At 52.6% G+C, this 17,320-nt stretch overlaps 1 protein-coding gene across 1 annotated transcript; it reads left to right on the top strand.

The window, feature by feature from the left end:
* The first annotated feature begins 1,909 nt into the window (after nucleotides 1–1,909).
* On the top strand, nucleotides 1,910–17,320 carry HAPLN3 (hyaluronan and proteoglycan link protein 3). The gene is made up of 5 exons (XM_055555873.1): nucleotides 1,910–1,988; nucleotides 7,257–7,437; nucleotides 11,894–12,262; nucleotides 15,399–15,701; nucleotides 16,349–17,320. The coding sequence occupies exons 2-5, from the start codon at nucleotides 7,314–7,316 to the stop codon at nucleotides 16,633–16,635; spliced, it is 1,083 nt and encodes a 360-aa protein (XP_055411848.1). The 5' UTR covers nucleotides 1,910–1,988; nucleotides 7,257–7,313; the 3' UTR covers nucleotides 16,636–17,320.

Genomic DNA, 17,320 nt, shown 5'->3' with positions numbered 1-17,320 from the left:
TTCACCATCACCTCTACCAATTATGTTTTTTATTCCTGACCGCAGTCCTGAGAGCCACCTCTGAGATTTTACCTGCTGGCCATCCCTGCCACTGGCCAGGATGTTAAACTTGCTTTGCTGTAACAAAACTGATCTTCCCTGATGTCCATCCATCCCTCTCCCTACATGTGTGGCTGTCAGCACTGGGACCTGTTGACCTGTGTCTCCCAGGAGTCTAGACACCTTTTCATTCCTGGTTTAAATATAGTGGAGTGATTAGGAGCACAAGGCCTCAAGTTGGAGAAAAGTGAAAGCGTTAGTCACTCAGTCGTGTCTGATTCTTTGTGACCCCATGGACTGTAGCCTACCAGGCTCCTCGTCCATGGGATTTCCCAGGCAAGAATACTGGAGTGGGTTGCCATTTTCTTCTCCAGGGGATCTTCCGGACGTGGGGCTCGAACCTGGGTCACCTGCATTGCAGGCGGATTCTTTACCATCTGAACTACCAGGGAAGCCTCCAAGTTGGAGAATCTGGGTTCAAATCCTGGCTCTGAGTGATCTTGGGCAATTTACTTAAATCCCTCTGAGTCTCATTTCCTACCTGTAAAGCGGAAATAAGAGGACCAACTCCATGGCCTTGAGTTGGATGGAGAGAATGTACATAAGCACTGATGCAAAGCCTGGCTCATCAGGGGCCTCAGAAACTTGGATCATTGTCACCAGAGCTTGCAAGGGTTTCCTAATTGTAACTTGCATCCTACTCATTTCCCCATCCCATCCATTCTGCACCCAGTCTTCTGACAGCTCTCCCTTGGGGAGGAAACTGCACTGGTTCCCTTTTGCCCATCAGGCCAGCATTCACTTTGGGTGCAATTTAGTCCACTGTGGAGAAGGGAATGGCTACCCACTCCAGTATTCTTGCCTGCAGAATCCCATGGACAGGAGCCTGGTGGGCTACAGTCCATGGGGTCACAGGAGTCTGACATGACTGAGCACACACACACTACTACAGCAGCTCTTTGTGCTCTGAGATGCTCCTGGCAAATCACACACACACACATACTGTCAGGGTGTATTTGGGAAGAGGTTCCGGGTTCAGTGACCACTTGGCCAAGGCGGAAAGATCTCCTTAGGCTTGGCTGCTGGGGAACCAATGGGGCTTCCAGGCCAGGCCTCCTGTTGGCCTGGAGGGAAAATTAAACACCCAGTCCAAACAGGTGTCCTGGGAGGTGGCTGCCTGATAGCTGTGCTGACAGGTCAGGAGTCTAAAGCCGAGTCACCCCAGTGGGAGGACCAGGCAGAAGCCTGACCGCCCCTGCAGGCTACTGGGAGCACCATCTGCCCATCCTGTGTTCCCCCTTCCCACCCCCAGGACTACTCACTCAAGTCCCACCTACTAGGGGCAGCCTCCCCGTCCCTGATGCTGAGTTAGCCGGCAGTAGATTTCCTGACGGTCAAACTCTAGGGCAGGAGGGATGTCAGCGCCCCTTTGCCTTCTCTGGGCGAAAGGCAGATGAGAGCGGTCACCCCTCCCTCACCATAGTTCACCCGCAGTGTGGAGGTAGGGTTGGTGGGGGGGCGGGGGGGGGGCTTCCCCTTGCTTAGTCCCGTTGCTTTTGGTAAACCGGTACGTTCTAATGAGACCCTCTCTCTGCGAACGCTCCTCTTCCACGCCCCTGAATACGACAGCCTCAACTCTTGGGCACTCCCTTCACCGCGCGGCCTGCCAGATGCTCCGCAGGTTGGGGTGGGCTCCAGCTGATTTGGGGTGGTCTCCAGGCAAGTCTGGAGGCCGCCCAAATCTGTCGCACCTCCTCCGTTTGGGCCCAGCCCAAGGGAGGGAAAGGGGCGTGTGTTCCTTTAAGGGGCTGGCCCGGCGGGAGCGCGGGGGTTCGTCCGCAGCCGCTTCCCTTCTGGCCATTCAAGATCCCCGAGTCCGCCTGCTTCCTCCGACCGGATCAGCCCCGCAGACCGAAGCGCTCGAGCCGTCGAGGAGCCGCCTGGGGACGGTACGTAGCTCAGGGGTGGCCGGGCTCCTGGGGCGCCCTATGGACCAGTTCCTCTCTTCCCGCTTTCTCAGCCCCACGCTTCCCGGGGGGTTGGGGAAACCGGGCAGGAGGAGTGAACCGGGCCCCGCGGGGCCGGGGCCAAGTTGGGTTGTGATCGCCGCCGCCGGTCGGGGGCGCCCCAGGCGCCCGCGGGTTCAGAGCAGCGCGCGGCGTGGGCTGGCTTGCGTGGGACCCTCGTGCATAGACCGTGGTCGGCGAGGAGGCCAATTCAGAGGGAAACCAGTGGCCTCTGAGACCACCTCCCGGGTCTCCTCTCTACCACCGGGTCTCTTCGCAACTTATCCCGCAGCCTCCAGCACAGCGCCGCAGGCGCCGGGCTCTGCCCTGGGGCATCAGTTGGATGCTCCTCTGTTGGGGGTGGGAGCGGGGAGGGGGGGGAGGGTGTCGGGAACACTGCGAGGGGCTGGGGACACCGCCTGAGGCAGCGGGCGGGTGGTCCTCTGCCAGCCTGCTCTGGCCCTCTCAGGGCAAACGCAATGGATGCTCGTGGGTTTCAGGCCTGGTTTCAGTGGGGTTTCTAACTTAGGGAACAGCCAGAGCGCGCGGAGAGTAAAGTCCTGGGTGGGAGATGGGATCCTGTAGGGAGGAATTTAGGGCTCCTGAGCAGCCAGGAAAGAAACAAAACAAAAAACAGCGCCGGACACTTGGACCCAGCTCTGTCACCAACTCGCTGGGTGGCCTTCAGCAGCCTGTGACCCGGTCTGGACCTTGACGCCCAGCGCTGACCTCCGGAGGGCCTTTTGCCCTCTGCCCCAGGAGGAGGTGACCGAGAGGCGCCCTGGCCCCTCTCCCACAGCCCTGCACGGGCCAGCGGGCTGGGAATGCTGGTAGGAAACACCTCCGGACTTCTACTTTCCGGGAACCGCAGGTTTCAAAGGGCTTGGGGCACCGAAGTCAAATTCCTCTCCGGGAGCGGGCTGATGGAGACCTGGAGGGCAAGGTTGCCCTCTGCTGGTGTCAGGGAGACGTGTGCTGCCCGGCGGTGCAGTCGGGGTACCGGCTGTAGCTCATCTTCCTGACAAGTCAGGGTTCAGCTTATTCTGATGTGCGGAGGGGTCCTAAGCCAAGTGGTGGCTGGGAAAAGCAAAGGATGGGTCATCAGAAATCAGGGAATCCACACATCTTGTTTTGGTCACTCCAATTCATTAGTGAGCTAGGGGAAAAACCCAGACCAGAAACTAAGAGCTGTTTTGGCTCAGGGCTTAGTTTCTGAACCGTGAATTACTTCATGCATGACTGGTAAGAACCCTGGGGGAGCAACGTTGGTATGACATGGTCTGGTGGTAATTTTTTTTTTTTTCCAGCTCACTAATGTATTAAAGTGACCAAAACAAAGAGTTCTTCACCATTAAAGAGCAAACCTCAGCAATGTGTGAATTCCTTAAGATAAATGCTGTCAGTCCTGCAGAAAGTGCCTTTCTTATTGATGTCCCTCACTATTTGAATGCTTGCTATTCACTGTCAGCACTCAAGAACCAAATAGATTTGAATAACACAGCATCCTTCCCTGTCCAGATTCCCCAAACTCTCAGTATCCAAACTCTTACCATCCCATCTGAAGGACGCGAGAGATTTGGTGAAGGAGGAGCACTGTACTGCTGGTTTAGCTGCTGAACAGAACTCAGTATAAAGTTTTCTGATAAAAGTAGAAACCAGGGACTTCCCTGGTGATCCAGTGATTAAGAATCCACCTTCCAATGCAGAGGACGCACGTCGGGGAATTACATCCCACATACCTCAGGGCCATGGAATTCTCCTGGCCAGAATACTGCTCAGATTGACCCTTCGGGTTGACCCTTTGGTCCGGAAGATCCCCTGGAGAAGGAAATGTCAACCCACTTCAGTATTCTTGCCTGGGAAATTCCATAGACAGAGGAGCCTGGTGGGCTGCAGTCCATGGGGTCACAAAGAGTTGGACATGACTGAGCGACTAGCACTACCTCAGGGCAGCTAAGCCTGTGAGCAGCCACTAGAGAGCCCACAACTAGAGAAGCCTGTGCATCACAACTAGTGAGCCCACCCACTGCAACTAGAGAAGCTCCTGTAGAGAAAAGCCTGCCCAATGGAAACAGACCCAGCACAGCCAAAAAAAAGTGGGAAACAGCTGAAGAAGTTGCAAAGACATTTCCTCTGTGTTAAAAAACAAAACAAAACATTTAAGAAGATGACTCTACCCTGGGTCAGACTTTTAATTTTGGTAAACCTAGTATCTTTTGGAATCCAGTGCCCCGAAGAACCCACATCCTGAAGGAAGAAGTGTTTGCCCCAGTGGTGGGTGAAAGCTGCAAAGTGCAGATTGACATGCTGGGGTGTTTTTTTTTTTTTTTTTTTTTTCAGGATTGCTCGTTTCTGTTAGTGCTCTGGTTACAAAGTTGCATGTGTTTTGAGCTGTTGAGTTGTTCAGTCGTGTCCGACTCTTTTGCGACCCTATGGACTGTAGCCCACCAGGCTCCTCTGTCCACGGGATTTCCCAGGCAAGAATACTGGAGTGGGTTGCAATGCCCTCCTCCAGGGGATCTTCTAGACCCTCTAGACCCAGGGATCACACCTGTGTCTCTGGCATCTCCTGCATTGGCAGGTGAATTCTTTATCACTGAGCCACCTGGGAAGCTCCTGTTTGTGCTTAGGCTGCTTAGATCCAAGTCACCAAGAGGCTCTGTGGATGTCACCTGGGGATTCGTCTTGGACAGGAGCGGGGCTCACAGTGTCCTCCTGTCATGCACAGCACACAGGGCAAGTCTGGGCTTTGGGCTCCCTGCAAAGAAGTCTAAGGGCACAGTGGATTCTACCCCTCAACTTCCTTCACATCATTGCTTCTTCTCCAGTAAGAGCTCCTAACTGTTCTGAAAACAAGACTATTTCCTCCACATTCCACCACTCTTACAGGCCAATGCTTTTCTTCTTTCCCCTCCCTTCCTCTCCCTTTCTCTGGTTTTGCTGTATCCCTCCCCTTCTCGTTCCTGTACACAAGCATTCTTAGGGTCACACACAATCATAGCAGAGTGGCAAGTCTGTGTTCTGCTTTGTCTACCCTAAATTATACCCTGTGCACTTTCCACGTTGCTGCCTGATGATCATACTCATACTTCCAAATGCCTGCTGTCAACTCTGGTCTCGCTGCCCCAGAGTCCGCTTTCCACTCAGCCGCTGGAGGGATGCTTTTAACAGGTAGGTCTGATCCTGTGGCTCCTCTGCCTAAAGCCACTACTAGCACCCAGGGCCCTGGGGACAAACGACAGGCTGCCGAGTCTGACACTCAAGGGCATCTAGACACTGGTCCTTCTGTCCTCCTCTCCCAAGTTTCAGCCAGAGCCTTGGCAGAAAGCAGAATTCACCCTGGATGTTTCCAATAAAGACTCGAATGATGGCTCAGGGGTAAAGAAACTACCTGCCAATGCAGGAGCCACGGGAGGTGGTGGGCTTGACCCCTGGGCTGGGAAGATCCCTTGGAGAAGGAAATGGCAACCCACTCCAATATTATTGTCTGGAGAATCCCATGGATAGAGGAACCCGATAGACTACAGTCCATGGGGTTGCAAAGATTTGGACCCAATTGAAGTAACTGAGTACACACACGGCAATTTCAGTAAACAGACAAGCAGGGCAGGAATGAGCGGGAGGTGTGTGGGGCACGAGGCTCATGTACAATTTTTTTTTTCAATGTGAACCATTTTTAAAGTCTCTACTGAATTTGTTACAACACTGCTTCTATTTTATGTCTTGGTTTTCTTGACTACCAGACATGTGGGATCCCAGCTTCCCAACCAGGGATCAAACCCACACCCCCTACATTGGAAGGTAAAGTCTTAACCACTGGACCACCAGGGAAGTCCCCTCATGTGAAAATTGGAGGGAGGGGAGTGTGCATGCCAAAAATCTCAATAATCAAGACATATTTTGATGCAATACAAAGAAAATTGAATCCACAATCTATAGCCCTTGGGCCAGCTGCCTATTTTATTTGAGTGTCCACTTAAACTGTAAGAGCTCCCCAGAAATATTCTAGCATGGCATAAAAAAAATTTTTTTTTAACCTCTACCTCCATAGTTGTTTCTGGACTGAAACAAAAGTTTGCAGTGCAGGACTCATCCTCACTAGCCATGAATGCACCTGATATTTTCTAGTCTAGTCTGGTCTCTTCAATGTCATTTTAAAATGCTGCTCACAACTTTTCCAATTCAACCTTGCAGTTTGAAAAATGGTGATACTGTCATATGGTCCTGCTTAATTTTTTCCACAGTCTTTTCACTGCCTCCTAATTCCTGCTTGGGCTTCCCTGGTGGCTCAGTGGTAAAGAATCTGCCTGCCAATGCAGAAGACACGAGTTTGATCCCTGATCCAGGAAGATCCCCTGGAGGAAGGCATGGCAATCAACTCCGGTATTCTTGCCTGGAGAATCCCATGGAGAAAGGAGGCTACGGTACATGGGGTCACAAAAGAGTCTGACACGACTTAGGGACTAAAAAAATGACAGCAATAAATTCCTGCTTAGGATTTGTTGGCTTGCCTGTTGCCCATCTTGCCTGCAGAGTGCAGTCCTCTGAGAGCAGGGACCTCATCTTGCTCATCACCGCTGTTGTCTGGCCACGAGATCGGTGCTTGGTGTGCCGAAGCTGCTCTATCACAGGGGTCCCCAACCTCCAGGATCTAATGCCTGGTCATCTGAGATGGAGCTGATGTAATAATAATAAAAATAAAGTACACAATAAACGTAGTGTGCTTGAATCATTCTGAAACCATCACCACCCCGACCGCCACCCTGCCCTAGTCCATGGAAACATTGTTTTCCTTGAAACAGGTCCCTGGTGCCAAAAAGGTTGGAAAGTGAAAGTCTTTCAGTCGTGACCAACTCTGCGACCCCATTGACTGCAGCCTGCCAGGCTTATCTGTCCGTGGAATTGTACAGGCAAGAATACAGGAGTGGGTTGCTGTTCCCTTCTCCAAGGGATCTTTCCAACCCAGGGACTGAACTCCAGTCTCCTGCATTGCAGGAAGATTCTTTAGCATCTGAACCACACACACACACACACTCTCCAGGGGATCTTCCAGACCCAGGGATCGAACCCTTGTCTCCTGCTTGATAGGCAGATTCTTTACCACTGAACCACAAAGGAAGCTGCTAAATTCCTGTTGATTGAGCGAATGAGTAAGTTGGTCCCTGGGCCCTGCTGCAGACTTCTCTCACTGGCTTGTTTTCCTCCTCCCAGTTTGCCCCGGGCCCCAGCCTTGTCTGGACACCCTGGCGCTGCCCGGTGTGTGACGCCATGGGCCTGCGGCTCCCAATCCTGCTGCTCCTGCTGTGCTGTGTCTCTGGCCTGCCTTTCTACAACGGCTTCTACTACTCCAACAGTCCCAACGGCCGGAAGCTGGGCAACAGCTACAGCGAAGGTGGGTGGCCTCTTGGCTCTGCTCTTAACTCGGCTCTTGGTTCGGCTAGGTGACGAAGGCCTCTCCTGGCCCCTGCAAGTTCCAAGTTGGGTGGGGGCTCAGGGCGTGAAGCCAGCAGCTCTGCTCCCATCTGGGCCAGTGCAGTGGTCCAGCCTTGTCGCTAAGATGAGCAGAAGGGTGGTTCTGTTACTCCATGTCTACTGGCCCCTCAGATATGGAGGCCTTCCTTGCTGGCTCAGTCAGTAAAGAATCTGCCCGAAATGCGGGAGACCCGGGTTTGATCCCTGGGTTGGGAAGATCCCCTGGAGGAGGAAATGGCAACCCACTCCAGCATTCCAGCCTGGAGAATCCCACGGAAAGAGGAGCCTGGTAGGCTACAGCCCATGGGGTTGCAAGAGTCAGACACGACTGAGCAACTAAACCAACAACCCATGGGCGTGGAGCTGAATGCACTGTAGCATGGTCAATTTTGCTTTTTATAGTTTCCCCAAAGTCCTGCCAGTTTTTCAAAATTCCACTTAAATGTGACTTCCCCAGGTCTTCCCAGTGGAAAAGGGGTTTGGAGTTAGGGAGATGTGTTTGACTCTCCATTTTGCCACTTACTAGCTATGCAGCTTTGGGCAGGTGACTTTTTTTTTTTTAATTTTATTTTATGTTTAAAATTTATAATATTGTATTGGTTTTGCCAAACATTGAGATGAATCTGCCACAGGTATACATGTGTTCCCCATCCTGAACCCTCCTCCCTCCTCCCTCCCCAAGGTGACTTTTTAAAAAACTTTCATTTGCGTTTATTTTTTTTGCGGCATTTCTTCCCCGGGGCTTAAGTTTCTTTTTAAATATTTATTTATTTATTTGGCTGTGCTGGGTCTTAGTTGTGACACTTTGGGATCTTTAGTTAAGGCATGTGGGATCTAGTTCCCTGACCAGGGATGGAACCCAGGCCCCCTGCACTGGGAGTGTGAAGTCTTAGCCACGGACCACCAGGGAAGTCCCAGGGCCATAAATTATTGTTTTTTTTGCTTTCTTTGGGGATATCTTTTTCTTTTGTGCAGCCTTCTCTTCTGGTTTAGGAATAATCTGACCTTTTTCAGTAAGGATCATCTACATGTGTCAGGGGAGCTTAGGTATGGGTTGATCCAACCCTGAGCTTTGTAAGTCCTGTCCCTCATCTTTAGAGGCTTTGTTCACCTGGATGTGCTTGATGACCGGAAAATCTACATCTAAGCTCTGAAGTCTGGAATCACTCTGCATTTCTGAGCATGTGCAATAAAAATTCAGCACTCTTCTTGGGCCACTGACCCTGCATCCAGCCCCACTGTTTGGCCTGGGAACACCTATCAACACCATTGTAATGACGGAATGGCACACAATATGTTTAAAGTGACATCTTTCAGATACTTGGTGGCTTTCTGGATATGCATACCCTTCATGGCCTGGGTGGTTTCATGAGTGTTCTTAAAAGAAAGTGAAAGTCGCTTAGTCGTGTCTGACCAACTTTTGTGACCCCATGGACTATACAGTCCATGGAATTTTCCAGGCCAGAATACTGCAGTGGGTAGCCTTTCCCTTCTCCAGGGGATCTTCCCAACTCAGGGATCGAACCCAGGTCTCCCACATTGTGGGCGGATTCTTTACCAGCTGAGCCACAAGGGAAGCCCAAGAATACTGGAGTGGGTAGCCTATCCCTTCTCCAGGGGATCTTCCCAACCCAGGAATTGAACTGGGGTCTCCTGCATTGCAGGCAGATTCTTTACCAGCTGAGCCACCAGGGAAGCAGTGTTCTTAAAGTGAACATGAAAATTTGAACCTCTTGATTTTGTGCAGTTTTCTGGGTCAAGTGAATAGCAAACCATTTTTAGAGATCACTTCAGGCCAGTTACTGGAAAAGCCAGGTGACTTTTTATCAGCAGCTTTATGCACCTACTCTGCATCATTTGTTAGGTCATATGAGCCTCATAGAAACTCGGACACAGGCAAGTCGTTAGGTATGGCTGTTTTTCAGCATGAGATTCTCTGCAAGGAGCCTCCCTGTCTATCCCTTGCTTACTCCTGAGGTTACCCCTTCCCCTTCCGTGTGTACCTCGAAGGTCTCAAGTCCAGACCTAAGGCCGTGAGACCATGAGGCCCCAATAGGAAGACTCAAGTGAGAGATGGGCCAGCCTTAGCCCAAAAATCTGGTTCTTGTGGAGCATGTTAGGCTCGGAGTTTATTTGTCCCCCTGAGCCTGACTGCAGTCTCCTCTCTAAACCCTGGCCTCATCTCACCTGTGTCTCTAGGTGTTTGGGAAGAGTCGTGGTGGAGAGTGAAGGGCAGGCTGTGGTCTCTTGTGACCAGTGTGTTAGAGAAGGAGACTCAGATGATCTGAGTCCCCCCACACTCCCATCTGAGGTGCTCTTGCTGCCAGCTACACCAATTTGCCTTTTGCTTTGCTTTTTTTTTTTTTTTAGCTGAACCATGTGGCATCTTAGTTCCCCAACCAGGGATCAAACCCACTTCCCCCCACTGCCACCGCAGTGAAAGGGTGGATTCTTTCTTCCCCCCATTAAAAAATTTTAAATATATTTAAAAAGTGAACAGGACAGGGAAGTCTGGTGTGCTGCTTTCATGGGGTCATGAAGACTTGGACATGACTGAGCGACTCAGTAACAACAAAACATTTTTACAGTGTTGTATTGCTGCTACTGCTGTTGCTGCTAAGTCACTTCAGTTGTGTCCGACTCTGTGTGACCCCAGAGACGGCAGCCCACCAGGCTCCCCCGTCCCTGGGATTCTCCAGGCAAGAACACTGGAGTGGGTTGCCATTTCCTTCTCCAAAGTGAAAAGTGAAAGTGAAGTCACTCAGTCCCATGGACTGCAGCCCACCAGGCTCCTCCATCCATGGGATTTTCCAGGCAAGAGTGCTGGAATGGGGTGCCATTGTCTTCTCCATAGTTTCTGCTATACAACACAAATCAGCCATAATTATACACACACCCCTTCTGTCTCTAGCCTCCCTCCCCTCTCCGCATCCCATCCCTCCAGGTTCTCACAGAGCACCAGAGATAGCCTCCCTGTGCTACATAGAAACTTCTCATCTGCCATCCATGGACCATCAGTGAAGTCCACCAGTTCGCATCTTCTGCCCAAAAAACCTAGTGGTTTAAGACAACAGCCATGTACTTTGCTCATGGTTTCATGGGCCAGCGTTTTGGGCTGGGCTCTGTCTCTTCTGTCTTGGCTGTGCTCGCTTGATTGTGCCTGCGGTGGGCGGGCAGGTCAGCTGGGGGCTGGTGGGTCTAGGATGGCCTCAGCTGGAGGGCTTGTCTCTGCTCTCTGCGTGTTCTCACCCTGCAGGGGAGCCCAGGCCTTGTTCTGATGGTGGTTGGCAAGGTTCCCAGAGAGAGAGGCCTCAGCAGGACCCCCTGGAGCCTTGGCTCCGAACAAACACCTCGGAACACTCACTTCCCCCGTGTTCATTTGGTCAAAGCAAGTGGCAGGGCCAGCGAGGATTTCAGGGACTGGGGGTGGTTCATAGGTCACCTCCTGAAGGAAGGAGTTGTGAAGTCACATTGCAGAGTGTGTGGGTACAGGGGCGGTGCAATCTAGGACTTCTGAGCCTGGCGGGAGCTGGGGGTGAGGGTGAGGGAGGGGTGGCCCCTGCAGGACTATCGACATGCCGCCAGAGGTCCCCATCTGCACCCCGCCTCTCCCCTCAGGAATCTTCTTTTTTATATATATATATATATATATATATATTTATTTTAATTTTATTTTATTTTTAAACTTTACATAATTGTATTAGTTTTGCCAAATATCAAAATGAATCCGCCACAGGTATACATGTGTTCCCCATCCTGAACCCTCCTCCCTCCTCCCTCCCCATACCATCCCTCTGGGTCGTCCCAGTGCACCAGCCCCAAGCATCCAGTATCGTGCATCGAACCTGGACTGGCAACTCGTTTCATACATGATATTTTACATGTTTCAATGCCATTCTCCCAAATCTTCCCACCCTCTCCCTCTCTCTCAGAGTCCATAAGACTGTTCTATACATCAGTGTCTCTTTTGCTGTCTCGTACACAGGGTTATTGTTACCATCTTTCTAAATTCCATATATATGCGTTAGTATACTGTATTGGTGTTTTTCTTTCTGGCTTACTTCACTCTGTATAATAGGCTCCAGTTTCATCCACCTCATTAGAACTGATTCAAATGTATTCTTTTTAATGGCTGAGTAATACTCCATTGTGTATATGTACCATAGCTTTCTTATCCATTCATCTGCTGATGGGCATCTAGGTTGCTTCCATGTCCTGGCTATTATAAACAGTGCTGCGATGAACATTGGGGTACACGTGTCTCTTTCCCTTCTGGTTTCCTCAGTGTGTGTGCCCAGCAGTGGGATTGCTGGATCATAAGGCAGTTCTATTTCCAATTTTTTAAGGAATCTCCACACTGTTCTCCATACCCTCAGGCATCTTCAATGGAGTGAAGCTAGTGGTAGAGACGCCCGAGGAGACCCTGTTCTCCCACCGAGGGGCCAACGTGACCCTGCCCTGCCGCTACCACTACGAGCCGGCCCTGGCCTCTCCACGGCCCGTGCGTATCAAATGGTGGAAGCTGTCGGAGAACGGGGTCCCGGAGCAGGACGTGCTGGTGGCCATTGGGCTGAGGCAGCGCACCTTTGGGGATTACCGAGGCCGCGTGCGCCTGCGGCAGGACAGAGCGCGGGAAGTGTCGCTGGAGATCCGGGACCTGCGGCTGGAGGACTACGGGCGCTACCGCTGCGAGGTCATCGATGGGCTGGAGGATGAAAGCGGCCTCGTGGAGTTGGAGCTTCGGGGTGAGACCCTGATGGTGGCTGGGTCCTGGGGGCTGTGGGGAGAAGGCCCTGAGAAAGCATCTAGACCTCTGTGCTTCTGGCAGATAAAACATCCAGTCCTCAGAACAATGCCACGAGGAAGCTCCTGTTATTCTCACCCGCAACGTGTGGATGAGAAAACTGAGGCACAGAGAAGTCAAGTCACTTACTTTGGTCACACAGCTCATACATGGCCGAGTAGGGGTTTGACCCCAGGCAGTCAGACTCCAGAATCCACTGCTCTCTACTCCCTCTTGCTCACGTCCTATTCAGAGAGAGGGAGACAGGAGCTGACGACACAGCTCTTTGAGTCGGAGCTGAGATTTGCACAGGGTTGGCAGGTGACACAAACAGATGAGGCAGCCCGGGGTGGGTGACCCGGAGTGGTGGGGACGGGGGCCACTCCTGGGCCCTCCTACTCAGGCCCAGCTGATGATGCTACTCCAGAAGCAAGCCCAGTGCAGCCCGATTTTCTTTCTTTCTTTCAAATGTTTACTTATTTGGCTGCGTTGGGTCTTAGTTGCAGTGCAAGGGGTCTTTGTCGTGGCGCATGGGCTCTAGAGCAATTGGGCTTAGTTGCACCAAGGCATGTGGGATCTTAGTTCCCCAATCAGGGATCGAACCTGCGTCTCCTGCATTGGAAGGCGGATTCTTTATCCCTTGGACCACCAGGGAAGTCCCTGCAGCCAGATTTTCTGATTTGACAAGAGAAGCTTATATTCGTATGTGAAACCTCTGGATTTTTATGTAGAAAATTGCCTAATTAAAAACAAAAGCAAAAACAGCCAGTGCTGTCCAAAGCTGCCAGCTGTGATCGCCACATGACTTCTGCCTTCTCTGACCCTGGGCCGGGGCTGTGTCCTCCGACCTCTCCTGCCTGGTAGGGAGGCCGCTGGGAGGGCAGAGACGGAAGGCTGATCTGACTCCATGTCCACCCCATCCCAGCTGTGGCACTCCAGATCGGTGCCTTCCCCACAGAGCTCCAGTCCTGTCACAGGTGAAATGAAGAATAAGGGTAGTTCCTCCTTTACCTCCTTCGAGGAGATGAGGACAGAATGTGGCTCAAGGGCTTGTCAATCAGAGGCGGACCTTGCCACCAGCAGCCACCTGCCCAGTCCACGGGGCTTAGATGGTGACCCAGAGGGGCCATGTTCCTTGTCCCTGATGTTGGGGATGGTGTGGGATGTGTGCGAGCTGGTCAGAGCCAGTTGTCTGGGGACCATGGGGGCAGCCTAGAGAAGCAGGGAGTCCTCACTTTTTTTGGGGTACACTTTTTAATATTTTTTATTAATTTTAATTGGAGTATAGTGTCTTTACAACGTCATGCTGTTTTTTGCTGCACAGAAGAGGGAATCAGCCATATGTATTCATGTATCCCCTCTGTTTTAAATTTCCATCCCTTTTAGGTCACCACAGAGCACTGAGTAGAGTTCCCCATGCTGTCTCATTAGTTTTCTGTTTAATACATAGTAGTGTATATATCACAGTGTGTATATGTCAGTCCCAATCCAGGGAGCCCTCACTCCAGACCCTGCCTTTAAATAGCGCCAGTCCCAGGCCCTAGGGACACCCCTTCTCCTTAAGGTTTCATCTGACTTGATAGAGAATGAGCCCAGGGGCTTTAAAATTTTTTATTACAGTAAAATTTCAAACATGGAATTTTGAAGGAGCCTGTGGCGCCTCCCAGACCGTGGTGCCAGAAAGGGAAGCCCCCTGCCTGGGACCTCCCTGATCTCGAGCCTCCTTTAGTAAGACCTTTTCCCATCCCTCCTCTTCCCCTGGGACTTCTCTGATGGCTCAGACGGTAAAGAATTTGCCTGCAATGCAGGAGATCCAGGTTCGATACCTGGGTGGGGAAGATCCCCTGGAGAAGGAAATAGTAACCCACTCCAGTATTCTTGGCTAGCGAATCCCATGGACGGAGGAGCCTGGCGAGCTACATACATAGGGTCACAGTCAGACAGGACCGAGCCACTAACACTTTCACTGTCTTCTTTCCTCTTCCCCTGAAAGTCGTCTGTCACATGTGGGAAGTTTCTTGCATCCTCCTCTGAAGCTTCCATGTTAATGCTAACATAGACGATGAGGTCTCAGCTACCGAGTTGGAGCCCAGCAACGCCTGCCTCCTGTAGGTGGCAGCACCTCCTCACTGGTGGCTTGGTTCAGGCTGCAGTAACAAAACAGTCTTGGTGACCTCTGAACAACAGATTCATTTCACACAGTTCTAGAGGCTGGAAGTCCCAGACCAGGGTGCCAGGTCGCAGACTTCTGTGTCCTCACAACGGTGGAAGGGGCTTGGGGGGAACTCTCTGGGGTGTCTTTTTTAAGTGTACTAACCCCATTCATGAGGACTCCACCCTCATGACCTAATTACCTCCCAAAGGCGCCATCTCCTAATACCATCATATTGGGCATTAGGATTTATTTACTTAGCTGCGCTGTGCGACTTGCGGGATCTTAGTCCCCTGACTAGGGATCGATCCTGGGCCCTGGCAGTGAAAGCACCGTTTCCTAACCACTGGACCGCCAGGGGGAATTCCTGGGCATTAGGATTTAAACATCTGAATTGAGACCATGGGCTTCCTCAGTGGCTCAGTGGTAAAGAATCCTCCTGCAATGTAGGAGATGTAGAGGACGAAGGTTCAGTCCCTGGGTTGGGAAGATCCCCTGGAGATGGAAATGGCAGCTCACTCCAGGATTCTTGCCTGGAAAAATAGACAGGAGCCCAGTGGGCTCCAGCCCGTGGGGTCACAAAGAGTCAACTGAGTGACTCGGCAGGCATACCGAGCCCATAGCACTGGGGTTCTTGGAACAGCCCTGTGGGTTAGGTATTAATCCTGGTCTGTAATTGGGGATATTATTTGACTGACTCATTCCTTTTAACAAGTTAGTAGTTTTTTGAGTGCTGCTGTGTGCCTGTCTAGCTCTGGGAGGGAGATGTAAAGCAGATACTGGTTCTGCGTTGGACTTGGGCAGTGGACAGGAGATGACAGTTTGTAGACCTTTTCTGAGGGACTCTGTGTGTGTGTGTTGAGGGAAGCCTCTGTCTCAGTGGAGGTGGGTCTCCCATCACCGGGCCCTGCCCACCCATTCAAGCCCCCTTTTCCGCCCTCCCCAGGTGTGGTCTTTCCTTACCAGCACCCCCAAGGGCGCTACAAGTTCAACTTCCACGAAGCCCAGCAGGCCTGCGAGGAGCAGGACGCGGTGGTGGCCTCCTTCGAGCAGCTGTTCCGGGCCTGGGAGGAGGGCCTGGACTGGTGTAACGCGGGCTGGCTGCAGGACGCCTCGGTGCAGTACCCCGTCACGCAGGCCCGGCGCCCCTGCGGAGGCCTGGGGCTGGCCCCTGGCGTGCGCAGCTACGGCCCGCGGCACCGCCGCCTGCACCGCTACGACGTGTTCTGCTTCGCGGTTGCCCTCAGGGGTGAGTGGACTGGCCAAGCACGGGCCTACGGGTGGGACAGCAGCCTCTGGGGGGGCCTTCAGTCCTCTCTGCCCACCCTGTTGGCACTTCCAGCTGAAGCCCTGTTCCTTGATGCTGCTGCTTCACACCGATCATTGGTTCAGTCAATCATCCAACATTCCCTGAGTGCCTACTAGGTGCTGGGTCATCATAGACAGATAAAACACAGTCTGCCCTCACAAAGGAGCTCATTTCATGGGAAGATACATGAACAAAAACAGATCGGTTCAGTGCCATATCCCAGCTTGGCACTTAGTAGGTGCTCAGTAAATGGCTGAGCAGATGAGAGATTCTTGATTGGTCCAGCAGAGGTGGGGCGCCCACCTAGAGTAAAATTAGGAAAGGGCTGGGACAGAGTACAGATCTGATTGTGGGGAACCCAGCACCATGGCAGGGGGGGGGTGATGCTTTTGGAGAGGGGCTGAGATTTGGGAAGGTGCCCCTGACCATCTCCACTGCAGACGCTCCATAGCGTGGCAGCTCCCTAAGCACAGAGAGTTAACAGGTCTTTTGGGGGCTGGGTGGTGGGGTGTGCATGGGCTGGCCTTGCCCCAGGCCCTCTCTGGCTGCCCTCTCCCTTCTCCGTCCTCACGCCCCGCCTCCCACAGGGCAGGTGTACTACCTGGAGCACCCTGAGAAGCTGACGCTGGCAGAGGCAAGGGAGGCCTGCCGGGAAGACGGTGCCCAGATCGCCAAGGTGGGCCAGCTGTTTGCCGCCTGGAAGTTCCGTGGCCTGGACCGCTGCGATGCTGGCTGGCTGGCAGACGGCAGTGCCCGCTACCCTGTGGCTCACCCACGTTCCAACTGTGGGGCCCTGGAGCCTGGGGTCCGAAGCTTTGGCTTCCCAGACCCACACAGCCGCCAGTACGGCGTCTACTGCTACCGGCCGCGCTAGCTGGCGCTAGCTCCAGGTCGCTCTGTACCATGCCCCCTCCCCTCACGGGCCATATTTATTGAGTAGTTCGTTTTCCCTCGCAGGTTGGGGCAATTTTCATCTTGTTTTTATACTTTCCAACTTAAAATTATTTTTAAATAATATTTTTTGGGTAAATCCCATAGATCCCAAATCGTCCCTTTACTCGGGTCCCTTTGCCAAGGCTCTCACCCTCCCCAAATCCTCCTGCCTCTCTCCTCTGGGACGTTTGAGGTCCTTGGGCTCACGAGCGCTCTCTGCCATCGCGGAGTCCATCCCCTCTCCCGGCCCTGGGGAGGCTGTTCCCAGAGCCGGCAGTGGCAGTGGCACGAGGAGCCAGGGCTGCGACCCGTCCTCCGCCTCCGCCTGGGGACGAGGGGGCAGCCAGGTGGCTCTGGAGCTGGGGTTCGGGCCTGGTGGTCTCCTGCCCCTTGTACTTCTTTGGGGAGCAGCTGGCCCGTGTCAGCATGGCGGAGGAGCCTGGGCGGGAGGCGGGTCCCTGGGCTTCCACGTGATGTCCCAGGGTAGGGAGAGAGATCCCACCCCATGTTTTCCTTCTCTCTTGGCTCCAAAGAGTCCGTGTTTTGTTCTCATTTTCCCCTGTTTGGCGAGTGGCCCTCAGGTCTGTGTACTATTTTGGACAATAAATGGTGCTGTGACCCCTCCC

Source organism: Bubalus kerabau, chromosome 19, assembly GCF_029407905.1.
Source record: "Bubalus kerabau isolate K-KA32 ecotype Philippines breed swamp buffalo chromosome 19, PCC_UOA_SB_1v2, whole genome shotgun sequence".
In the NCBI taxonomy this organism is placed as follows: Eukaryota; Metazoa; Chordata; class Mammalia; order Artiodactyla; family Bovidae; genus Bubalus; species Bubalus kerabau.
Note: the sequence above shows the minus strand (reverse complement) of the source record. Positions and strands in the feature narration are given on the sequence as shown.

What these genes read in the sequence shown, in the direction of transcription:
- HAPLN3 (XM_055555873.1), top strand. Translation starts at nt 7,314, where the DNA reads ATGGGCCTGCGGCTCCCAATCCTGCTGCTCCTGCTGTGCTGTGTCTCT. An exon ending in CGTGGAGTTGGAGCTTCGGG is followed by an intron (nt 12,263 to 15,398) that starts GTGAGACCCTGA and finishes CGCCCTCCCCAG; the next exon opens with GTGTGGTCTTTCCTTACCAG. An exon ending in CTTCGCGGTTGCCCTCAGGG is followed by an intron (nt 15,702 to 16,348) that starts GTGAGTGGACTG and finishes CGCCTCCCACAG; the next exon opens with GGCAGGTGTACTACCTGGAG.